The following is a 25,711-nucleotide window of genomic DNA, read 5'->3' on the forward strand; positions in this document are numbered from 1 at the left end:
GCCGCTGTTCCCAAGCCTAGGCTCGCTCAGCGACTCCGCAGGGCGAATCTCAAGTCCAGCCCCGCCTCAGGGTCGCATCTCACGTCTTCTCTTCCAATCTGCAGCGTGGCTCTGCCTCCTCCCTCATCGCAAGGCTCCCACTCTGCCCCTGGAGTCCAGTCAACCCCGCAGCCACTTCTAGAAATTTTCCTATCAGCAGTTCTGACCACCTTCCTCCACTTCCTGTTGGGTTCCCAGGACAGGTTCATGATGACGCTTACCTCTGGGCCTTTGCTGCCCCCTCTGCCTGGAATGCCCTTTCATTAGAAAATTCATGTAGTACTTAGCTCCACTTCTTCCTGGGGGCATACCACTTAATTACTCCATGCCTCAGTTTCCCCTGATGCAGAGGCTGGACAGAGAGGCTTTGTCCGAGAATAGTTCAGGGCCAGGAATTGGAAAATCTGAAAGGCAATGGGGAGCCATAGAGGGTGTTTGAGCAGGAGAGTGTCCTCAGATGTAAAGAAGGACAGAGTCTCTTTCCCTTTGCCCCTGGATCTTTCTAGAAAGGTCTTAGGGGGTTGGAATGAGAGACTCTAGCTGTGGCCAGCTCAGACCCCACTTGCTGGGCTCCCGGGGGCTGGACAAGCAGGTCCCCCTCCCCCTGTACCCTCCTGGTGGGGCTGTTTGCTCTCCAGTGTTGTCTCTGAGTCTGGGGCAGCCCACAGCACCTGCTCCCTTGGCAGACACAGGTGCTGGGACACCCCTGGAGGGAAAGCCACAAGCTGCAGGCTGGGGGCCCGGGTGTCACCTTTACGGAAGCGCCGGTGACTACCTTCACCGCGGGAGGTTCCACACGGCTGATGAGGCTCACGTGGGACTCACCGGGGAGACAGCGTCCAGAGCAGGTGAGGACGGCATGCAGGTGGATGACCAGCTGGGCTGGCCCATTCAGGGGGCTGGAAGATACTCAGGGACCCCGCACCCAACCGCCGCCCCCTGCCTATCTCAGGCCCTCTCTCTGACTCTGTCTCCCCATCTCTGTCTCCTCCACCCTCTCAACTCTGTCCTTTCTCTCCGGCGCTGCCTCTCTCTGGGTCTTGTTCGCTGTCTCGGAGCTCTCCCTGCTCTGTCTCTTTCTCTCTCTGTGTCTCCCCATGTCTCTGTAGCTCTGGCCCTCTCTCTCCCTGGGTCTCTGGTTCAGGGGGGTCTCCGTCTCTGTCTGAATCTCTGTCTCTCTCTCTGTGTCTTTGCCTGTCCCTGTCTCTGCTGCCCCATCCAAGCCCTGCTCTCAGGGTGGGGAGAACAGGTTCTACCCTCTCTGAGGTTCTCCTCTCGCTCATCGGCTTCCTCTGACCCGGTCCCTAAGGGGGAGCACCAGGCACTGCCCAGGAAGGAGGAGGGAGCACCAGGCTGCAGACCCCCATGCGGCCTCCATCCCAGAAGGCCCTCCTGAGTTGCCTTCTCCCCACAGCCCGCCTTCTGCAGCCCACCTGCTCCTGCAGCCCACCTCCTCCCTGAAGCCCACCTCCTCCCTGAAGCCCACCTCCTCCCTGAAGCCCACCTCCTCTCTGAAGCCCACCTCCTCCCTGAAGTCCACTTTCTCCCACAGCTCACCTCCTCCCTGAAGCCCACCTTCTCCCTGAAGCCCACCTCCTCCCTGAAGCCCACCTCCTCCCTGAAGCCCACCTCCTCTCTGAAGCCCACCTCCTCCCTGAAGCCCACCTCCTCCCTGAAGTCCACCTTCTTCCACAGCCCACCTCCTCCCTGAAGCCCACCTTCTTCCACAGCTCACCTCCTCCCTGAAGCCCACCTTCTCTCTGAAACCCACCTCCTCCCTGAAGCCAACCTTCTCTCTGAAGCCCGCCTTCTCCTGCAGCCCATCTTCTCTCTGAAGCTCCCCTTCTCCCTGCTTGTTTTCCTACCTGGCTCCAACCTCTTGTCCTGCCTTTTTACTTCTACGGGTGCAGCCCCCGCCCCTGGCCCTGCTCCCCACACAGCACAGCTGCTGCCGCCCAGTGTTTCCCTGCTGCGCCCAGGCCTGTGCTGGGTGAAAGGAAGAGCATGGCCTCCTCGCACCTCTGCAAAGCAGCTAATCCCGGGCCCCTATGGGTGGCGACACCTGTGCGTGTGTAGGGGGAATGAAGGCGGGTCTGGAGGTCTCCAAAGATGATGCCTGGTGGTCCACGGAGGGTCCGGCTCTCGTGCGGCTGTAGGGGTGGTTATTCTTGGGATCTGCTGTAGGGGAGGTGGGGGGTCCAGCTGGGCTCTGTGAATCTGGTGGTTAGGTGGGTCCAGTCGCCGTGCTGAGGGTCTTTGTCCTGGGGGTTGTCCGTGGTTGGCGTTTGACTATTGAGGGGATCCAGTTGTTGTAAAAATTTGGGGTGCAGTATTCTGGGGGCTCTGCTGTTGGAAGGAGTCTCGTTCCTGTGCCTGTCTGGGGTGGTTTTGTGGAGGGGGCGGTTTTCAGCCCGGTGGGAGGTCTAAATCTGTGGAGACTGGCGATTGCTTATTTATTTATTTATTTATTTATTTACTTATTTATTTATTTTCGGGACGGAGTCTCACTCTGTCCCCAGGCTGGAGTGCAGTGGTGCGATCTTGGCTCCCTGTAACCTCCGACTCCCTGGTTCAAGCGATTCTCCTGCCTCAGCCTCAAGAGTAGCAGGGACTACAGTCACGCGCCACTGCACCCAGCTCATATATATATATTTTTTTGTATTTTTAGTAGAGACGGGGTTTCATCATGTTGGCCAGGATGGTCTTGATCTCCTGACCTCGTGATCCACCCGTCTCGGCCTCCCCAAAGTACTGGGATTACAATGTGAGCCACTGCGCCGGCCTGGCGATTGCTTTTGTCTGCAGGGGGTCGTTGGTGACTCTGGCTGCTGCGGGGTCCTGTTGCTTTAAGGTTGATGGTTATGGGAGCGTGACTGCTGTAAATTACAGTTGCTAAGGGGTTGCGAATATTTGTTGCAGGCAAGTTAGGGACACAGACCTCCAGCTGTTGTCCGCTGGAGCCTGATTGCTGTGTGTGGGATTGTAGTTAGTGGGTGAGTGACAGTCCTCTCTCCCTGTAAATCTCTCTCCATCTCTGTCCCTCCACACCGTGCTTTCATTCAAAGATTTGTTGAGGAATCATTGAAATAATTACCATGAGGCCAGCGTCTGACTGCACCAGGTTTCTGGGGGGGCTCTCAGCCCTGCTCAGAGGGGCAGAGGAGGCAGGACACCCCTCATTTTCCCCACCACCTGTGATCGGCCCTGGGGGTGGGAATCACTGGTTCACATGAGCCTAAAGAACTACATGTTTGGGTCTCAGAGACCACACCCCATTCCGATGTTGTTCCCCAAACTTCCAGGCTGAGGCTGAGGGGCTGGGTGGGTTTGGCAGGACTGGGGGTATTGGGTGAGTGTAGCGATTCTCCCTGGTGAGGGGAGGAGAACAGAGACGGTTACAGGCATTGGAAGAGAGGACCAGCCATGCAGATATCTGGCGGGAGCATTCCAGGTGGAGGGCACAGCCGGTGTGTGCAAAGGCCCTGAGGCAGGGCAGTGCCTGGTATGTTGGAGGAAGAGCGAGGAGGCCTGCGTGCCTGAAACAGAATGATCGAGAGGTAGCAGGGTGATTTGGTGTTACAACCACCACTTCCGAGCCAGGAGCTCCTGGTCCCAAGCCTATTTGGGGTGCACCTCTTCCTAACAGGCTCAGCTATGGGCACTTCCTCTACAGCAGGGGTTCTCCACCACGCCCTATTGTCATTTGGGTCCAGGCAGTCTTTTGTCTTGGGGGGCTGTGTTGTGCATTGTGGGATATTTAACAGCAGCCCTGGTCTCTACCCACCAGGTACCCGTAACACCTCCCAGGTTGGGATAACAAAAAATATCTCCAGACATTGACAAATTTCCCCTGGGTTTAGAACCATTGTCCTAAAGTTGGAAGTGGGGCGGGGAGTGGGAGGCTGCCTGGCGGGACTGGGGTGGGATCTGCACAGGACAAGTGAGGATTTCTGGTGTGATCTTAAGTGAACAAGCTTCATTCTCCTCATCTATCAAATCAGAATCTGGGGTGATGAGAGGATTCAATTCATTCATTCAATCAACAAGTATTTATCAAGCACCTACTATATTGCCAATGAGGATACACCACGAAGAAGAAAGACAGGCAGTGGCATCATGAAAGAAAGAGAGATGTTAGTTGCTGGGCGTAGTGGCTCATGCCTATACTCCCAGCTATTCAGGAGGCTGAGGTGGGAGGATTGTTTGAGCCCAGGAGGTCGAGGCTGCAGTGAGCTATGATTGCACCACTGCACTCCAGCCTGGGTGACAGAGCAAGACCCTCTCTCTAAAAAAGTTTAAAGCCCAGGTGTGGTGCCTCATGCCTGTAATCCAAGCACTTTGGGAGGCCAAGGTGGGTGGATCACCTGAGGTCAGGAGTTCAAGACCAGCCTGGCCAACGTGGTAAAACCCTGTCTCTATTAAAGATACAAAAAATTAGCTGGGCGTGGTGGTGTGCACCTGTGATCCCAGCTACTCGGGAGGCTGAGGCAGGAGAATCACTTCATCTGAGAAGGCGGAGATGGCGGTGAGCCGAGATCGCGCCACTGCACTCCAGCCTGGCTGACAGAGTAAGACTCCTTCTGAAAAAAAAAAAAAAAGTAAAAATTTTTTTTTAAAGGAAAGAGACATGAATCAAATAATTACATAAATACCTGTAAAATCACAACAATACTAAATGCTGAGAAGCAGAAGCACCTGCAGTCAGAAGCAGAGGCACCTGACAGTCTGGTAGGTTGGAGAGGGCTTCCCAGAGAATTTGTGATCAGAGGAGGGGGATAAGGGAACTAACTAGGGGAAGGGAGGAAGAGTGTTGCAGGCGCTGGGGCTGCAGGTGCTGAGGCCCTGTGGTGACTCGGAATGGCGGGAAGGCCAGTGTGGCTGGAGTAGGGCCGGGATACGCTCCCTCTGGATCTCCCAGGCCCTGTAGGTGGGGGAAGGGAGTGCAGTCTTGATCTGTTAAAGGTTTGAAGCAGGAAAGTGGCATAATCTGATTTGCATGGTGAAAAGATCCTTCCAGCAGATAGTGTCTGTAAAGTGCTTAGCTTAGGCAGTGTGAGGGACTCAGAAAGGACTTGGATGACGCCAGCGGGTATTTTGGGGACCCAGAGGGGTCACAGGCTCCAGTTCGTGCCCTCTGAGTCCCCAGGGATGAAGCTCTGGCCTGTTTCCAGGAGCCCATGGCATATTCCAGGCTTGGGAAGAATGTCCCTGTTTTCAGCATAGTTTCAGAGATGGGGGAGGGACGGCCACCTCTAGGGTGGCGGGGGGAGGGCTCCAAGGGCCGGAAGACACTTCTTTCAGTGAACTCCCGGGCCCATTTCACAGAAGGGCGACTGAGGCCCTGGGGCCTCATGAGCCCCCAGTCCTGACCTACAATACCGGCCACTGCCCCGTAGGAGGTCCCAGAGGAGCTGCGTCTTGGCATCGAAGGCTGCTTTTGGGACCTGCTCACAGTTCAGGCCACATCTCAGGCTTGGCAGGGTAGGCTCTGGGCTCCAGCTGCTCAGGCAGCAAACCCAGCTGTGTGACCCTGGGCAAGTTGGTGCACCTCTCTGGGCCTCCAGGGAAAAAAGAGATGTGGGGCCTCCCAGGGGTGTTGTGAGAATTAAACAACATTGTCTACACTCATTCAACAAACAGTTATTAAGCACCTACTGTGTGTCAGGTGCTGTTCTGGGCACTGGGGACATAGACGGGGAACGGTCTCTGTTCTTGGGGGCTGGTGTTGGGCAGAGACATACACCAAGCAAATACACCATCGCTAATGATAAAGTAAGGAAGTTCATCCACGTCTCAGATGACAGGATTTTCCTTGCTTTTCAAGGCTAAGTAGTATTGAATTGCATATACATATCACATTTCCTTCCCTCCCTCCCTCCCTCCCTCCCTCCCTCCCTCCCTCCCTCCCTCCCTCCTTCCTTCCTTCCTTCCTTCCTTCCTTCCTTCCTTCCTTCCTTCCTTCCTTCCTTCCTTCCTTCCTTCCTTCTTTCCTTCCTTCCTTCCTTTCCTTCCTTCCCTCCCTCCCTCCGTTTTTTTTTTTTTTTTTTTTTTTTTTTTTGAGATGGAGTTTCACTCTTGTTGCCCAGGCTGGAGTTCAATGCTGCAATCTTGGCTCACTGCAACCTCCACCTCCCGGGTTCAAGCGATTCTCTTGCCTCAGCCTCCCTAGTAGCTGGGATTACAGGTGCCCCCCACCTGTAATTACAGGCGCCCGCCACCATGCCTGGTTAGTTTTTTTGTATTTTTAGCAGAGACAGGGTTTCACCATATTGGCCAGGCTGGTCTTGATCTCTTGACCTCAGGTTACCCGCCCTCCTCAGCCTCCCAAAGTGCTGGGATTACAGGCGTGAGCCACCGCACCTGCCCTCCTTCCTTCTTCCCTCCCTCCTTTCTTGCTTTCTTTCCCTCCCTTTCCCTTTCCCTTTCCCTTTCCCTTTCCCTTTCCCTTTCCCTTTCCCTTCCCTTCCCTTCTTCCTCCCTCCCTCCCTTCCCTTCCCCCCTCCCTCCCTTCCCTCCCCCTAACTCCCTCCTTCCTTCCTCCCTCCCTCCCTCCTTCCGTCCTGTCCTTCCTTCCCTCCCTCCCTCCCTTCTTTCTTCCTTTTTCCATTCCCTTCTCTCTCTCTCTCTCTTTTTTTTTTTCTTTCTTCCTTTGTTTTGCTCTGTCACCCAGGCTGCAGTGCAGTGGTGCAATCATAGCTCACTGCAGCCTTGACTTCCTGGGTTCAAGCAATCCTCCCACCTCAGCCTCCCAAGTAGTTGGAACTACAGGCATGCACCACCATGCCTGGCTAGTTTTTGTATTTTTTGTAGAGATGGGTTTCGCCCAGGCTTATACCACATTTTCTTTATCACTTCATCCATCCATGGTCACTTAAGTTGCTTCCATATCTGTGCTATTGTGAATAGTACCTGGAGTGCTGGTACCTCTTCATGCTGATTTCAATAAGTGTATGAGATGATGGGTTTGTTAATGAGCCTGGTTTAATCATTCCACACGGTACACATACATCAAAGCCTCACATCGTACTGCTATAAATATCTGAAATTATTATTTGTCAATAAAAAATAAGAAACCAGGGCACAGTGGCTCAAGCCTGTAATCCCAACACTTCAGGAGGCCGAGGAGGGTGGATCATTTGAGGTCAGGAGTTCGAGACCAGCCTGGCTGACATGGTGAAACCTTGTCTCTACTAAAAATACAAAAATTAACCGGGCATGGTAGTGTGTGTCTGTAATCCCAGCTACCTTGGAGGCTGAGGCAGAAGAATCACTTGAACCCAGAGGTTGCAGTGAGCAGAGATTGCACCACTGTACTCCAGCCTGGGCGACAGAGTGAAATTCTGTCTCAAAAAACAAACAAACAAAAGATACAGTAAAATAGGCCAGGCGAGATGGCTCACACCTGTAATCCCAGTGCTTTGGGAAACTGAGGCAGGAGGATCCACTGAGGCCAGGAATTGGAGAGCAGCCTGGGCAACATAGCAAGACCCAGTCTCCACAAAATAAAAATTAAAAAAACTGGCCAGGTGTGGTGGCACATGCCTGTAGTTCCGGCTACTTGGAAGGCTGAGACGGGAGGATTGCTTAAACACAGGAGGTTGAGGCTGCAATGAGCCATGATTGCATCACTACACTCAGGCCTGGGTGACAGAGCAAGACCCTGTCTCAAAAAAAAAAAAAAAAAGGTGAAAAAATAAAGGAGGAGAGTGAAAGTGTCTGGAATAAGCAGAATGAGGAGAGAAAGTGAGTGTGTGTGTGTGAGTGTGTGAGTGTATAAGTGTGTGACTGTGTGAATGTGTGGGTGGCTGTTTAGCTTGGGGGTCGGGGAGGCCTTGCTGAGGAGGTGACATTGGAGGAGAAAGACCTAAAGGAGGTGAGGGAGGAGCTATGTGAGTGTCTGGGGAACAGCATTCCTGGCACAGGGAACAGCCTGTGCAAAGGCCCTGAGGCAGGACTGCAATGGGCTGTTGGAGGAACAGGGAGGCGGCCCATGTGACTGGAGTGGAGTGAGTGAGTGTGGGAGGGGAGGTTGCAGTTGTCCAGTTGCGTGAGGAGGAGAGTCCAAGAGAGGTGGCAGGTGGAAGGATCTTAGATGAAATTTTCCTTTTCTTTCTTTTCGTTTTTTTTTTTTTTTTTGAGATGGAGTCTTGCTCTGTTGCCAGACTAGTGTGCAGTGGCATGATCTTGGCTTGCTGCAACCTCTGCCTCCTGGGTTCAAGCAATTCTCCTGCCTCAGCTTCCTGAGTAGCTGGGATTACAGGCGCCTGCCACCACGCCCAGCTAATTTTTGTATTTTTAGTAGAGATGGGGTTTCACTGTGTTGGCCAGGCTGGTCTTGAATTCCCGACCTCATGATCTGTCTGCCTCCCAACGTGCTGGGATTACAGGCGTGAGCCACGGCGCCTGGCCTAAATTTTTTTCTTTCTTTCTTTCTTTCTTTCTTTCTTTCTTTCTTTCTTTCTTTCTTTCTTTCTTTCTTTCTTTCTTTCTTTCTTTCTTTCTTTCTTTCTTTCTTTCTTTTCTTTCTTTCTTTCTTTCTTTCTTTCTTTCTTTCTTTCTTTCTTTCTTTCTTTCTTTCTTTCTTTCTTTCTTTCTCTCTCTCTCTCTCTTTCTTTCTTTCTTTCTTTCTTTCTCTCTCTCTCTTTCCCTTCCTTCCTTCCTTCCTTCCTTCCTTCCTTCCTTCCTTCCTTCCTTCCTTCCTTCCTTCCTTCCTTCCTTCCTTCCTTCCTTCCTTCCTTCCTTCTTTCCTTCCTTCCTTCCTTTCTCTCTCTCTCTCTCGATCTCTCGCTCTCTCTCTCTTTCTTTCTTTCGTTTTTTGAGACAGGGTCTTACTTTGTTGCCAGGGCTGGAGTGCAGTGGTGAGATTATAGCTCACTGCAACTTTGACCTCCTGGGCTCAAGCAATCCTCTCGTCTCAGCCTCCCAAGTAGCTGGGACTACAGGCATGTGTCACCATGCCTGGCTTTTTTTTTTTTTTTTTTGAGATGAGGTCTTTCTATGTTGCTCAGGCTGGTCTTCAACTCCTGGCCCTAAGTGATCCTCTAGTCTTGGCCTTCCAAAGTGCTGGGATTACAAGCATGATCCACTGTGCCTGGCCTCTATGACAATTTTTGAAGGTGAAGCCAGTAGTTTCCTGACTTGGGCTCAGATTTGGGGGTGAGAGAAAAAGAGGAGCAGAGGACAAAAGTAGGGGTTTGGGCCTGAGCACTTGCAGGGCTGGTGGCGGTGGGGGATAGAACTGCCATGAACTGAGATGGGGAAGGTGGAGGGGGAGCTGGTGGTGGGGAACATCACTCGCTGGGTTTTGGCCACGTTGAGTATTTGATGCTCGCGGGAGCTAGGAGGTAAATGTCCCACGAGTGCTGAGTTTGGGGCGAAGCCAGCCAGGAGTCACGATCTCGTGGGCTCAGCATAGAATTAAGGTGTGCCGTGTGTGTGTGTGTGTGTGTGTGTGTGTGTGTAGGTGTGTGTGTGTGTTGTGGGGGGTACTTGGTGGCTTGAGTGGGGTCCAGCCACCTGCTCTGGGGAATGTAGGGACTCAGGTGCCTGGAAGAGAGACCCTCCTGGCTGGAGTTTTAATGGGAACTGGGGCTTGGCCTGGAATGGACGCGGGGTGCCTCTGAGCTTCCTTCCTTTGGCGCTGTGTGGTGACCGGGGCCAGTGCCCTGCAGAGAGGAAAAGGCAGAACCTGAGGGCCCCGTTGGGCCAGAGGCTGAGGGCTCCAAGCCCGAGATGAATTTCGCTGGGAGTGAGTTTCAGGAATTGAATTTCCACTGCACGGCACCCATTGCATGACACAGTCCTGACGTCACATCGGACCCCGTGAGCCCTGGGGAGCCTCCATTGGAGCTTGGGTGTCCGAGAACTGAATATCTGTTATGTTGGTGAACAACGTATGTACCGGATTACCTGTTCAGCCTTTGCCGCAAACCTGTGCCCATTTGACAGTTGAAAGAACTGAGGCTCAGGAAAGAGAAGTGGAGTCACTTGTCCAAGTGTGTCGTTGGCAGAGCAGGGACTGGGTCCTTGGCCTCACTGGCTCTGGACACCCCTGCCCACCCCCACTTCCTGCCCATCAGCCTGGCACGCGGGACCCTAGATGGGCTTGTGGGCTGGGCCCAGGAGATACCAACGGCTTCCGGCCTCTTCCCCTGAGGCTCAGGAGGGGCCAGGGGAGGGGGAGGGCGGGCCACGGGTCCCAGCGTGCCTTGCATTTTCCCCTTGAAAACTGAGTTCCCACAGAAGCGTCTCGGTTTTAGAGATCGGTTTCGCTGGGGGCTTTTATGAGGCAGGGGCTCCATCAGATTGAGAGTGCAGGGCCCCAAAGTTCCACCGGGCTCCCTGAACCCCATGAAAATATGGCCCTTCCGAGAAACCTGGGCTGGGCTGCCCAGGGCCGTGGGAACAGCCTCTGTGGGTCCCTGGTTCTCCTTGGGCAGACTTTTGAGTCAGAGGAAAGCCAGCTTCGGGAGGAAAGCAACTCCTTCATCTCAGGCCCCCCGAGTCTGGGCAGGAGGGGTGGAGAAGGCAGAGAGCTGGACCTGGAGAAGTAGTCTCCCTGCTTGCACACCTCCTGTGACGGGCAGCTCATTACCTATCAAGGCAACCTTGCTTAGTGAGCTGGAATTCCTACAAAATCCTTTCAGATGCTGGTTCAAAACTGCGCCTTCATCCCCCTCTCTGTGGTCCTTACTTCACTTTCTGGACCACATACAGCACACCCCCTTCTGGAAATATCTCACACCTCTTATATTTATTCGACTGTCTGTTCAGGAGATCTGTGGACACAGGGCCAGACCCAGAGAGATTGCTGCAGCAATGGTGGAATCTCACTGGGTCCTGGGAACCTAGGAGGCGCTTCTGGCCTATCTGAGAGGAATCAATCTGGTGGGCTTCCTGAAGGAGGTAGCATCTAAGCTGTGTCTTAAAGGACAAATACGATTTGGCTTAGGGAAGAGGTGAGGGAATAATGCTTCAGGCAGAAGAAACATTATGTGGAGGTGAGGGACCATTCTTTCATGTAGTAAAAAGTGGTCTACGTGGCTGGAGTGGTGTGTTTGAGGAGGGCTAAGGGGGTACTAAGGTCAGAAAAGGAATAGAGAAAAGCCTGGAGCAGTGACCCAGGTAGGAGAAAAATAATACCCTCATTCTTCAAACAAGGTATGAGTCCAAATTTGTTTTGTATTTCTTAAACTTTTTTTTTTTTTTTGAGAGATGGGGTCTTGCTATGTTGCCCAGCCTGGTCTCCAACTCCTGGTTTCAAGTGATCCTCTCACCTCAGCCTCCCAAAGTGCTGGAATTACAGGCATGAGCCTTCATGCCTGGCTCATTTCACATTTCTCAATTACTTTGCCAGGAAGCAATGTATACTTTCTGGGTACACAAGGGCCCATCTTACTGCATCCTTGCTAGCATTAGGTTTTATCATTTAAAAAAAAATCTTTGCCAATTTTGGCAGGAAAAATTGGTATCTCATGTAAATGAAAACAAATGAGTATTTCCCTGTAAGCGACATGCCTAAACAATTTCTCCAGATGTGCGTTGGTCTCGCAGATGCTACATTTTGCCTGAGTGTTAAGAAATCTTACACCCACTGGAGAGTTTGCAGTCATTTTTAGCTCCTCTCTTAGAGCAAAAGAAAAGCTTGTGGGCTACCCTCTGGCCACATGGGTGGGGAATTTGTGAGGCAACCTCCTACCTTCTCCTTTGATTCATCTTTTCTTTTTCTCACCTTTTTTTTTTTTGTCCTTTCAAAGTTTTAAACTTCTCTCTCCTCTGTTGGCCTCTGAGTCTCCTAGTAACTGTAGCTTCATCTTCATCTGGGGTGTCTTCGGGCTTGAAAAAAAGGGTGGGCAAACCACAGGAAGACTCCCCAAGTCTTCATAGGAGACTATGCTGATATGTTGAGTATCTTAATCTTATTATTATTGTTGAGACAGGGTGTCACTCTTAGCATCCAGGCGGGAACGCAGTGGTGCCGTCACAGCTCATTGCAACCTTGATCTCCTGGGTTCAAGCAACCTCCTGCTTCATTATTTTTTATTTTTTATTTTTTGTAGAGACAAGGTCTCACTATGTTGCAGAGGCTGGTCTTGAACTCCTAGGCTCAAGCGATCCACCTGTCTCAGCCTCCCAAAGTGCTGAGATGTCAGGTGTGTGCCACCGTGCCCAGCCTATGCCAGGTATCTTATATCTTATAGACACAGCTTTCCATTTTAATTCTCACGACATCTGCATATGATGATAACCTTGAACCCATTTTATAGATGAGGAGCTGAGGCTTAGAGAGGTTAAGTCACTAAGTTAGTATCCCATGGCCAATATTGGCTGTTTCTCTTAGTTTCACTCAATCAACTACTATTTTGACATTAAGATATTATTATATTCTAATTTAGGAGGAGAGGGTAGGCCATTTCTCTCTCTCTTTCTGTCAATCTCTCTCTCTCTTTTTTGAGACAGAGTCTCACTCTATTGCCCAGGCTGGAGTGCAGTGGTGTGATTACAGTTCACTGCAGCCTCGACCTCCCCAGGCTCGGGTAATCCTCCCACCTCAGCTTCCCAAGTAGCTGGGACCAGAGGCCCACACCACCATGCCCGGCTAATTTTTGAAAACTTTCTTTCTTTTTTTTCTTTTTTGTAGAGAGAGGGTTTCGTCACATTGCCCAGGCTGGTCTCGGACTCTAAGTTCAAGTGATCCTCCCGCCTTGGCCTCCCAAAGTGTTGGCATTACAGGTGTGAGCCACCGTGCTTGGCTGTTGGCCATTTCTCTCTACCTACTGTCCAACCCTGCCTTGTCGGGGGATGGAAGCCCCATTCTTCATCAGGGAGGGACTGTGGAGTCCAGCTCAGCACCAGCCTTACAATGCAAGGAAAGAAAAGAAAACAGGAAAGAGGGAGGGGAAACCACAAACAGCCCTTAGAGAGCCACAAGTGGCCCCAGGGCTCAGTTCCTGAGTTAGACCTCAGTTCTGGGCTGCTAAATTCTGAGCTCCAAGTTCTAGTTCCATCTCTGCCACTAAAACCCCATATGATCTTGAGAAATTCTTTACCAGCTTTGGGTCTCAGTTTTTCCGTTTACAAGTCGACCCATCTCTTGGATTTTCTAGGAACTGCAGTCATCCCTTGATATCTGGGGGGGATTCGTTCTGGAGTCTCCCTTGGATATTAAAATCCGTGGATGCTCAAGTTTCTGATCTAACATGGTGTAATATTTGCATATAACCTATGCATATCCTCCCAAATATTTATTTATTTATTTATATTTTTATTTATTTATGTATATTTTTATTTTTTGGGATGGGGTCTCGCTCTATTGCTCAGGCTGGAGTGCAGTGATACGATCTTGGCTCACTGCAACCTCCGCCTCTTGGGTTCAAGTGATTCTTCTGCCTCAGCCTCCCAAGTAGCTGGGATTACAGGTGTCCACCACCACACCCGGCTAATTTTTGTATTTTTAGTACAGATGAGGTTTCGCCATGTTGGCCAGGCTAGTCTCGAACACCTGACCTCAAGTGATCTGCCCACCTTGGCCTCCCAAAGTACTGGGATTATAGGCGTGAGCCACGGTGTTCCACCCTCCCATATACTTTAAATCATCTCTAGATTACTTATGATAACTAGTACAGTGCAAATGCTCTGTAAATAGTTGTTATACTATATGTGTATTTTTTATTTTATTTTTATGTATGTATGTATGTATTTATTTATTTTTTGAGACAGAGTCTTGCTCTGTCACCCAGGCTGGAGTGCAGTGGCATGATCTCGACTTATTGCAGCCTCCACCTCCCAGGCTCAAGTGATTCTCATGCTTTAGCCTCTCCAGTAGCTGGGATTACAGGCATGTGCCACCACACCCAGTTAATTTTTGTATTTTTAGTAGAGACAGGGTTTTACCATGTTGGCTAGACTGGTCTCCAGCTCCTGGCCTCAAGTGATCTACCTGCCTTGGCCTCCCAAAGTGCTGGGATTATAGGCCTGAGCGACTGTGCCCAGCATATATATATAAAATTTTAAATTTGCTTTATTTTTATTGTTGTTTTGTTATTTTTTTCAAATACTGTATTTTCAATCTGCAGTTGGTTGAATCCATGGATATGGAACTTGAGGATACAGAGGAATGATGGTATACTTTTCACATCTGAGCTCTAACTGGTTCTTTTTATATCTACCTGTTTTTGTTTCATAACCTCCTGTTCTTGTTTGACAGTTGTCATTCCTTCCTTTATCTTTCTGAGTCACCTAACATATTCATTGTATAGCTCTTTCAAGATTAAGCTGATATTTTCTATTTCCTCAGATGCAATCAAGATGTAATATCTTCTAGTTGGGGTTTGTGGGAATTTCATGAAGTGGCCACAGATTCATTATCTTCTTCAGGTTATTTCTCCCTGCTCTGGGACTTCTGCAAGTGTATGCTTTTGAGCTTATATATTAGGGGACTCTGCACTTCCATGCCTGGGAGACTTTTATCCTTGTCATTGGGCACCTCTGCTTTGGTCTCTGGTTCAAGTTAGCATTTTCCCACCATTTCTCAGTGTCTGGGAGGAATGGGGAGGTTTTGGTGAGTATTTGGTCTTGAATGGATGGTCATTTTGCCATCTGTAAACAGATACAGTTGTGTTGGGTAATGTCTGAAGGTTCTCAGAGATATTTTCAACACAGATAGTACAGAGTGTGGCAGGAGAAATCCAGTGAGAGAGGATTCTTTTTCTTTTTCTTTTTTTTTTTTAAGATGGAGTCTCATTCTGTCACCCAGACTGGAGTGCAGGGGTGCAATCTCGGCTCACTACAACCTCCATCTCCAGGCTCAAGTGATTCTGCCTCAGCCTCCCGAGTAGCTGGGACTACAGGCATGCACTACTGTGTCCGGCTAATTTTTGTATTTTTTAGTAGAGACAGGGTTTCGCCACGTTGGCGAGGCTGGTGTCGAACTCCCCACTTCAGGTGATCTGCCCACCTCAGCCTCCCAAAGTGCTGGGAGTACAAGCATGAACCACTACACCTGGCCAAAAGTGGATTCTAACAACAACAAATGAAAAATAGCTATGTGGGTTATTTATTATTATCAGGTACCAGCTCTTAACACAGCTTACCTTATCTATTCCTTATACAACCAATGAGAGAGGTACTACTATTATTCCCCTTTTGCAGATGAGACATTGGAAGCTCATAGAGGTGACCCAACTTGCCCAGGCACACTTAGCTAGGCGGGGGGAATTTGAACCCAGTTAAAGCAGGTGTTCTTAATCCTGCCTACTCCATTGCATCCTGACAGCATGGATGCTAATCTCAGCCTTGCCGTATTGTTAACTGTGTAGTTTCTTGACCCTTTTGTTCCTCTGTGGAAACCAACCTCTACCCTTCAGAGGTGCTATGCATACTCAAAACTGTGCCCTCACTGAAACAAGTGAAAGCATCTGGGGACGTTTAACCTGGTACATTAGGAAAGGTTTGGGTACTGGATCCCGTTTTACCTGGATTCTGGCTGTATGACCTCAGGCAGGTCACTTGACCTCTCGGAGCTTTGCTTTCCTCATCTGTCAAATCAGGACGATAGCTATGCTTTACTTTCCTCTCTGGGTAGTGGTGAGCGAAAAGTGAGATGTTGCGTGTACCTGGCATACAGTAGGTGCTCAATGCACAAGAACTGTTTTCCCTGGAGGAGAGCAGGCTGGTGTGGGAATAGGGAAATGTCAGTGTCAATTCCTCAAACCCCCAAAGGGTTCTAGGGTCCAGAGGAAGGGGAGATTCTCCACGGACATAAGGGAAGAATGAATTCTAGCAGGGATGGGTCCAGCAAAGGTGGCTTCTAGCTCTACTCGAGGAAAACTTTTTGGACCACGAGAGCTCACCTAGTCTGACAGGTGACTTTTTTTTTCTTTTTCTTTTTCTTTTTTTTTTGAGACGGAGTCTCGCTCTGTCACCCAGGCTGGAGTGCAGTGGCCGGATCTCGGCTCACTGCAAGCTCCGCCTCCCGGGTTTATGCCATTCTCCTGCCTCAGCCTCCCGAGTAGCTGGGACTACAGGCGCCCACCACCTCGCCCGGCTAGTTTTTTGTATTTTTTAGTAGAGACGAGGTTTCACCGTGTTTGCCAGGATGGTCTCGATCTCCTGACCTCGTGATCCGCCCGTCTCGGCCTCCCAAAGTGCTGGGATTACAGGCTTGAGCCACCGCGCCAGGCCTCTTTTTTTTTTTTTTTTGAGACAGGGTCTGACTCTGATGCCCAGGCTGGAGTGCAGTGGTACATCACCGGTCACTGCAGCCTTGACTTCCTGAGCTCAGGTGATTCTTCCACTTAAGCCTCCTGGATAGCTGGGACTACAGGTAGAAACCACCACACCTGGCTAATTTTTGTATTTTTTGTAGAGACATGGTTTCGCCATGTTGCCCAGGCTGGTCTTGAACTCCTAGGCTCAAATGATCCACCTACCTTGGCCTCCCAAAGTGTTGGGATTGTGGGTGTGAGCCATTGCACCCGGCCCCATATTTTTTTTTTTTTTGAGACGGAGTCTCACGCTGTTGCCCAGGCTGGAGTGCAGTGGCGCGATCTCGGCTCACTGCAAGCTCCGCCTCCTGGGTTCCCGCCATTCTCCTGCCTCAGCCTCCTGAGTAGCTGGGACTACAGGCGCCCGCCACCGCGCCCGGCTAATTTTTTGTATTTTTAGTAGAGACGGGGTTTCACTGTGGTCTCGATCTCCTGACCTTGTGATCCGCCCGCCTCGGCCTCCCAAAGTGCTGGGATTACAGGCTTGAGCCACCGCGCCCGGCCACCCGGCCCCATATTTTTAAAAATAAACCATTAAACATATGAATATTTTGGGAATGAACCAATAAATGCATGAATAGTTGAATAAATTAAAGAATGAGTGAAATGTGAGTGAGTGAATGAATGAATGAGCAGATGAAATAATACTCAAAAGGCAGGGGCCATGAGAGTGGAATACAGAGTCTGATTGGATCCTCTCTTTCCCAAAGGAGTGGGTGCCGGAGACCTTCTAGGAGTTCTTGCTGGTTTGGGTGACTATAGAAGCCCACAAGACTTTTACTGTATATTTTCTGAGCCCAGTCAAGATTTTCAGACATGGCCAGGCGCAGTGGCTCACGCCTGTAATTTCAGCACTTTGGGAGGCTGAGGCAGGCGGATCACCTGAGGTCAGGAGTTTGAGACCAGCCTGGTCAACATGGCAAAACCCCGTCTCTACTAAAAATACAAAAATTAGCCAGGCGTGGTGGCGAGTGCCTGCAATCCCAGATACTTGGGAGGCTGAGGCGGGAGAATGGCTTGAACCTGGGAGGCGGAGGTTGCAGTGAGCTGAGATTGCACCGCTGCACTCCAGCCTGTGTGACAGAGCGAGACTCCGTCTCAAAAAAAAAAAAAAAAAAAAGATTTCCAGACATGGGAACCTCTTGTACACATGAACAGGCCACATGGTGTGGCAGAACATTCTCTCTAGTGACTTTTGAGGGGGATGAGCTCCCTGTTACAGAAGAGGACCAAGTAGAGCTTTGATTGTCACTGGTCAAGGCAGCTGCGGAGGCTGCTGGGCTGGGTGGGACTGGCCTGCCATGGGGCCGTCTCTGAGGCAGACCCTTTTCCTGTTTCTTCATCCCCCTCCGGCCACTTTGCAAGGAGTGCTGCCTGTCTTGCCACCCTATGTTAGCACTTCCTCTGCGACCACAGGAAGGCCCAGCCCAGCTCTTACTGTGTTTTCTCTAAATAAACTTGGGCAGCAGAACTATCAGCTGCCTCATCTCCCTCTGGGTTCCTGTGGAGGTGTAGGGGGCGGTGGTTAGGGGGGTTCAGGCCAAGCCACAGACAGGAGGGACTCAGACCACAGTGATAACAAATTTTCCTTTATCTCAGTCGTGTGGCCTGAGAGCTGACTGCTCAGAGTTACTCTGGCCTGTCCTTTCTTTATGTGACTACCAGCGCACACTCACTTCTCTTCCTTGGGCATTGCCGATTCTGGTGTGGCTCTTGGGGACCCCTGGGCTGTGTTCCTCTTCCTTTCCAGCCCAGCTGTGGTCATCTCAGGACTTGCCTACCACTTCTGTCTTCTCTCCTAGAGCCAAGGTGGTACTTTCTAGATGCTGGCCTCAGAGCTCTGCGATGTGCTGTACACCTCTACACAGATGTTCATCAATTCCTGGGCTCTGGTCAACATCCCTTGAAGTTGGAATGGTTGTTGGGACATCCTCTGATGCCTCCCACCAAGACAGGGCCAGGAAGGTGGCAGGGGAATTCTGTGGCTAGTGGGGGACCCCGAGTGAGGGCTCGTCTGGGGCTCAGGTGAGCTGTCTGGGCAGTGGAAGACCCAGGCCCAGCCCTTTGTGGGGAGAGAGGACCCACACTGTCATAGGTTCTACCCTTTGAGTAGTCCTTCCTCTGCTCATTCATTCATTTACCCACACTTCACTCAATTTTAGTTTATTCAAATATCCATGCACTTATTAGTTCATTCCAAAAAAATTCATGCATTTATCAGTTCATTCAAAAAACTCCCTGCATGTATTAGTTCAGGCCAAAAAAATCCATGCATTTATTAGTTCATTCAAAAATATTCATGCATTTATTCGTTCATTCCAAAAATATTTATGCATTGAATAGTTTATTCCAAAAAATATTCATATATTTATTAGTTTATTCCGATAAATGCTCATGCAGGGCTTTCCTTCTTCATTCCTGATCCTGCGCTGGAGGTGGAGGTGAATTGAGGAACATGTGAGCACTGTTTTCAGGAGTCTAAGATGCTTATACTTTCATAAGCACACCCCAGAGGCTTTTAAGCAGAGGATAAATGGAATTTTAAAAAGGCGCCTCTGGGCTCATGGTGGGTTTGCGGGGGACAAGGATGGAGGCTGGTGGGGGTCCAGGTGGGACAGAAAATGCTCGGGCTGGGACCAGGGCTGTCGGGAGTGGAGAGAGGGGCAGATGCAACAGTGGAGGATGCATTAGTGGGAGGTGGCATGAATGGGGCCAGGGGAGAAGGATTTGAGGGGTGTCAGTGGCAGCTTTGGGGCCAGGGTTGGTGGTGGTACTCACGATGCTGGGAGAAGAATGCTGCTTACTTTTGGAATCTCTGACTGTCCCTGGGCCAGCCACTTGACCCTTCCTGAGCCTCAGCTGCATGGTCTGTAAGTGGGGGTGATATGCTCCTGATAGGGGTATGGTAGCCCTAGGTGTCTGTAAGGGTTCAGGGAACTTGGACACCTGAGCAGGGTTATGTTATTAGCCTGGCTGCTGGGAACAAAGCTCGGAGACAGCTGCAGGAGATTGCAAACCCAGGGTGTCCCACCTGGCACTTGTGGACCAGAGTCCACCTAATTGCAGCTGCTTCCCCAGCCCATGTGATGTGGGCAGGTGTGGAGCTGCCTACCACTACAGCAAGTGGCAACAGGTGGAGAGATGGCCCAGATGTCTTTCGGCTTCAGAGTGGGTCCTGGGCTTGGGTGTTGGAGTCTCCCCAGTGACTAGGATTTCTCAGAGGAGTACCCGGGCATGGGCCCTGGAGTCCCTCCTGTGACTTGGGGTCCTGGGCATGAGTGCTGGAGACCTTCCAGTAACTAGGAGTTCTTGTTGACTTGGGCGACTGCAGAACCCCACAAGGCATTGATTGACTGATTGAGACAGAGTCTTACTCTGTCGCCCAGGCTGGAGTGCAGTGGCGCGATCTCGGCTTACTGCAACTTCCGCCTCCTGGATTCAAGTGATTCTCCTGTTTCAGCCTCCTGAGTAGCTGGGACTACAGGCACGTGCCACCATGCCTGGCTCATTTTTTGTATGTTTAGTAGAGACAGGGTTTCACCGTGTTAGCCAGGATGGTCTCGCTCTCCTGACCTTGTGATCCGCCTGCCTTGGCCTCCCAAAGTGCAGGGATTACAGGCATGAGCCACCGTGCTTGGCCTTATTTTTTATTCTCCAAGCCCAACCAAGATTTCCAGACATAGCGGCCTCCTGAGCACATGGGCAGGTCACATGGTGTGACAGAACAGACTCACACATTAGACAGATTTGAGTTTAAAACCTAGTCCTGCCACTGACTTACTGTGTGATGTGAGCAGATGAAAGAGCTTCTCTAGACATATTTTCTTCTTTATTATAATTTCACTCGACCTTTCCATGAGACTGGGAGATTTGTGAAGGCTGGGAGGCAGTTTGATTTTCTTCTTTTGTCTACCTTACAACCTGGCACAGTGAATGAATGAATGAATATGGACCTCAAATTGTTTTGTGAAGTATAATAAGCATTTCTTGGGCAAATAAATTTGAAAGCCTCTAAGTCAAACAAAACTAAACTTTTTTTTTTTTTTTTGCAGGACTTCTCAGAGCCTTCAATGTACTTTGTGATTCTCCTAACCTACCTAAGGAATAAGGTATGCAATATTTCTCAAACATTTTTGCATTCTCTTTTTGAGGGCACGCCATCATTGGCACTGGGGTTCCTAGGAACATACTTTGGGAAATGTGCACTTAGGATCATTATCAGAGTTCCTAGGAATGTTGCTATTTGGCTGGTTGTATATTCCTTTATCCTCTGTCAAACATGACCTGAATTATGTCACATAACCATGTAGCCACAGAAGCTAAGGCCAAGGGCTGTTAATGAAGAATAAAAGACTAAATTAGAATGTTGGGGAAGAAGAATCTATACTCCCAATTTAGGAAAGTTATTACAATTTATCTGAAAACTCAACACTGAGTTTCAGCCGGAGCAAACAGAAAAATGTGGTGTGTTTTCATGGTTTCTTGGGTGGGAGTTCAGCAAGGGGGTTAAATGCTCTCCAGCTGTGAACAAGGTTGTTTTCATTCATGTGTTCATTCATGAATTCATTAATTCATTCAACAAGTGTTTATTTACCACCTACTATTTACAAGCACAAGGCGAGGTACCAGGGATACAACAGTAGACAAAAAAAGACATACACGTGCCCTTATGGAGATGACAGTCATCGGTTTTCAGAACAAAGATGATCGATTTTCAGCCCTCAGTGCCCCTTCTTTCCTGAAGTTTGTCCTGAATTTTTAGACAGAATCCTTCCACCTTGCTGTGGTTTTTCTCTGCACCTGTTTTGTATACGAATCACAGAAGGTGATGACATCCCCCAGGTGGTTGGAGTCTTTGTGTTAGAGTCTTCATGAAAACCAATGTGAGAAACTAGGCTGAGGCAAAGGAGCTATATAAGGAGTCCCATCCTTGCTATATCTCTGGGACACTGGGCATCTTTTCTGGGCTCCACCCTAGGAGTTGGGAATCTAATACCTTTGACTTTTTTCTCTGCCCTCAATTACCAACACTCTAATTCTTCAACACTAGGCACATGGGAATTGCATTTTGTTTTCATACCTGGGCAACAAAGTGAGACCATGTCCCTACAGAAAATTTAAAAATAGCTGAGCATAATGGCATATACTTGTAGTCCCAGCTACTTGGGAAGCTGAGGCATGATGATTGCCTGAGCCCAACAGTTCAAGGCTGCAGTGAACTATGATCCCATCACTGCACTCCAGCTTGGGTGACGGAGTGAGACCTTGCCTCTAAAAGAATTGCTTTTTTGTTGGTTGGATGAATGAATGGACCTATGGATGAATATACAGATGAATGAATGGATTTGTAGAAGAGCGACTGACACACAGGAGGGATATTTGGATGAATGAAAGAATGGAGGAATAGACAGGTGGATGGTTGAGACCAATGAATGAATATATGGATGAAAAGATACCTAGTGAAGGCACAATATGATTTTAAAAAATGAATCTATCAGTGAATCAATGGACGTTTGGATGGATGGGTGGATGAGTAAGTGGTAGATGTGATGGAGAGTTGCACAATGAGATGGGGAGATGGGTTTGAGTGAATGGATGGTGAGTGAGTGAATGAATAGGTAAATGGATAGATGGTGAGTTGGGTAGAGGGATGGACAAATGGACAGTTGAGTGAATGGGTGAGTGATTGGATTATCCGATGAATGGGTGGGTAGTTGGATGGATGGATGGGCAGGTAAAAAATGCTGGCCACAAATTGAAGCGATCTTGGGGTATAATCTGGGCACAGTTTAGGTGAATAGCAGCTTATTTTTTGATCTCGACTTGGCTCTGTTTACCTCCATGGATACATAGTCTCTATTTCTAGGTTCAGTCATCCTTCTATCTCCCTCTGGGTTTCCAAGAATCTTGCCTTGGAACTCCAGCTGAACTGAGCCCTGGGCTTGTCTACTGACCTTCTCAACGGTAAGGAGAAAACCCCGGAAGAGCATGTGTTCTTCTGAGGGTACAGGGTTGAACCAGCTCTTCATGATGACTGTGGTCTGCTCTTAAGCCTTTCTAGCGGTTTCTTGTTTTGTGGCCTCACCCAATCTTCCTTGGGCATCAAACCAATGCAGATCAAACCTTGGTCTCCAGCTCATTTCCAACTCCACCTGCCCCTTCCGTGGGTGATGGTGGAGAAACAGGATAAATTAGAGAAAGGGGTCATCCAGGTCCACCTCCTGCCTTTACTCCAAGATCTCTTTCCTCTTTCCCAGGTTCTCCAAGCAGCCATGGATGTGGGTTTCTTGGGCCTGTCAGATGTGTCTCAGAGTCATAGCAAGACCTTGTGGGGGGCTCGGGGCAGGGGCCCCACCATACGTCGCCAGCGGGAGTTCATGCCAGAAGAGAAGAAGGACACAGTTTACTGGGAGAAGCGGAGAAAGAACAATGAGGCAGCCAAGAGATCCAGGGAAAAGCGACGTCTCAATGATGCAGCCATTGAGGGCAGGTTGGCTGCACTGATGGAGGAGAATGCCCTGCTCAGGGGTGAGCTGAAGGCACTCAAGCTTCGCTTTGGCCTCCTGCCCCTGACTGGTGGGCCCCGGGCCTTGCCCCTGCAGGCCCTGCTATGGGAAGCCCCCTGGACTGGGGACCCCCGGCCTGGGGCTGAAGCACTGTCATCCTTGTCTGGCTCTCACAATTGCCTTTTAAGGCCATGTTCCCTGGATGCTGGGATTCCAGGATGTCGGGGCTGCCTGCTGGCCCCCAGATGGACTGGCTTGGCCACTTCTCCTAGGTCCCCCCAAGAGTCTGCACCTCCTACCCTCAACAGAATTGACATGGCCTTGCAGACTGGCCTCCCACCTGCCCTCTTCAGCTGTCACCTCTTGGATGGGCATGTAGGGTCCAGACCAGAGCTCAGACCCTGCTGGGGGCTGTGGTCACCAATGCCCTCTGGATGCCGGGCTTCAGGGCCATCAGATGTGTTGCTGACGTCCACTGCTGATCCCATGGGTCTGTCTCCTGGGGTGACTTGCCCTGTCCCAGGAAACAGTCATGAGGGTCTGGGTCAGCCCTCTCTGCCCCACAAACTGCGCATCAAATCCCGAGCCTCAGGCAGGGTACCTTGTGGCTGGGAGGGTGGTCAGGCCCCCCTCTGAGGGCTTCCTCTGGTAAGGGCTAGGCTTGCAAGGGAGTGTTTGGGGGCTGAATATAGGTTGGTCTGAGGGATGAGTAGCTTGGTCTTGATCAGCAATCTGGGAAGGCCTGTAGGAAGTAGGGGCGCCCTGGCTTGGAGGGTCTACTTCACAGCTTCCATACCAGGCCTCCTAGGGGAGGAGAGTGGGAGCCCATCTTGGATTCTACTATGGCTCTTGCCTTGCCCTAACATCTATGCTTTGGGTTGTCACTTTTCCCTTTCTTCCTCCTTTCCATTTATCCATTCTTCCCTGTATCCATCCATCCATTCATTCATTCATCCTCATTTATTCATCCATTCATTCATTCATCAATCCTCATCCATCCATCCATTAGTCCCTCCATCCTTATCCATCCATCCATCCATCCACCCATCTATTCATCCATCCATCAATCCATCCATCCATTCCTTCCATCTATCTATTCATTAGTTTATCCATCCTCACCCATCCATCCATTCATCTATCCATCCTTCCATCCATTCATCCACTTGTCCATCCATCCATCCATCCATCCATCCATCCATTCATCTATCCATCCTCCATTTATCCATGCATCTATTCTCATTCATCCATGCATTGGTTCTTCCTTCTTCCTTCTTTCTATCCATCCATCCTCACCCATCCCTCCATCCATCCATCTATCCATCCATCCATCCATCCATTCATTCATCCACCCATGCACCTGTCTATGCATGCATCATCCATCCATCCTCATCCACTCATCCACCTATCCTCACCTATCCATCCACCCACCCATTCTTTCTTGCTTCCATCCATTTTTCCATCCATCCACCTATCCATTCATCCATTCATACATCCATTTATTCTTCCATCCATCCATCCATCCATCCATCCATCCATCCATCCATCCTCATCCATTCCCATTCATCTATCCATCCTGTCTTCCTTCCTTGCATCCACTCATCCTCATCCATTCACCCATCCGTCTATCCATCCTCACCCATTCATCTACACATCCTTCCTTTCATCCATCCATCCATCTACTCACCCACCCATCCATCCTTTCATTCATTTATTCATTTAGTCACTCATTTATGTGCTAACTTGTTTATTCATTCATTCTCTTACTCATTAATTTACTTATAATTCACTTGTCCCCTCACCGACACACTCATGATCTTTGGACCTTCCTTTTATGCCCAGTTAGTGACAAGTGAGAAGACACTTTTCTGGCCTTGGGTTTCCTGTCCTGGGGTGGGGATGGGGGTTTGGGAAGAAACATACTGAAGACCAGACTGAAGGAGGAGGTAATATCTAAGGTGTCTGAATCCCCCTTCTTGGTGTCCCCTGGGGGGCTTGCTTACCACCCAGTTTGAGGGTCAGACATATTGGCTTCCTCTGTGTCTTGGATCAGGGCCTCGAGCTGCTGGAACAGAAGCAACTGTGTGGGGGTGTCAGTATCCTCTCTCTCCCTGGCTGCCCCCTGGCCCCTGAGAACCAGGTATACACACTCCCACCCAGGTGGAAGGGGTCATTCTGCAGGGAAGGTCTTCCAGGGACCTGGAGCCCAAGGATTTATCAAAACTCCCTCCTCAGTTTCTCACTCAGCCCCTCTCCCATTATTATTATTGTTATTACCTCAGGGATTTTGTTAGATTCTGGATGAAAATACTCAAACTCCAATCATGGGGAGAGCTCATGGGATGAGGCGCTCATCTGGACTGGTACTGTCACTGAGAACAAGATACCCCTGGCCAACTGGATCATTTGGACTCAGGTGCATTCCCTGCCCCCATCAGATGTGGGGGCTGGGCTAGTTCTTGGCTACTCCAAGTTTATCACAGCCACAAATGTGTGCAGGGTGAGGACATACAAAGTGCCTCTCTCTCACTAGTATAACAGGTGGGCAGTATCACCGAACAGGCCAAGAGCTCCCCTGTGACTGGGCCTCCCTAAGATCCTGCACATCACAGCTAGGCCCTCCTCTACCTGCTCAGCCTTTGGTTCTGGTCCAGGGCAGGGATTGGGCAAGACCAGCCCTCCTCCTTCCCTCCATGCCTGACCTTCCAGCAGCTGGCTTTGCTCATGTCACTGAGCCTCCCTTACACATCTATAAATGTTTACCTATAAATAAGCCCTTTCCCAGAAATATATTAAATAAGAGGCAGTAAATATATTGTCTGGCATAGGGGCTTCTCTGGAAACTGGACTGTTTTATCTTCATAAATAATGTGAATTCTGGCGGGCAAGGTGGCTCATGCCTGT

At 50.0% G+C, this 25,711-nt stretch overlaps 1 protein-coding gene across 1 annotated transcript; it reads left to right on the forward strand.

Annotated features, from left to right (window-relative positions):
- The first annotated feature begins 825 nt into the window (after positions 1-825).
- On the forward strand, positions 826-23,446 carry LOC105481897 (NFIL3 like basic leucine zipper). Its single transcript, XM_071088030.1, has 4 exons — positions 826-887; positions 20,357-20,413; positions 22,171-22,268; positions 22,562-23,446. Exon 4 carries the CDS (start codon positions 22,577-22,579, stop codon positions 23,444-23,446), a length of 870 nt encoding a protein of 289 aa, XP_070944131.1. The 5' UTR covers positions 826-887; positions 20,357-20,413; positions 22,171-22,268; positions 22,562-22,576.
- Positions 23,447-25,711: the final 2,265 nt, after the last annotated feature.

The sequence above is a fragment of the Macaca nemestrina genome, chromosome 20 (assembly GCF_043159975.1).
Source record: "Macaca nemestrina isolate mMacNem1 chromosome 20, mMacNem.hap1, whole genome shotgun sequence".
NCBI classification, from domain to species: domain Eukaryota; kingdom Metazoa; phylum Chordata; class Mammalia; order Primates; family Cercopithecidae; genus Macaca; species Macaca nemestrina.

Coding starts and splice junctions, on each gene's coding strand:
- LOC105481897 (XM_071088030.1), top strand. CDS start 22,577: ATGGATGTGGGTTTCTTGGGCCTGTCAGATGTGTCTCAGAGTCATAGC.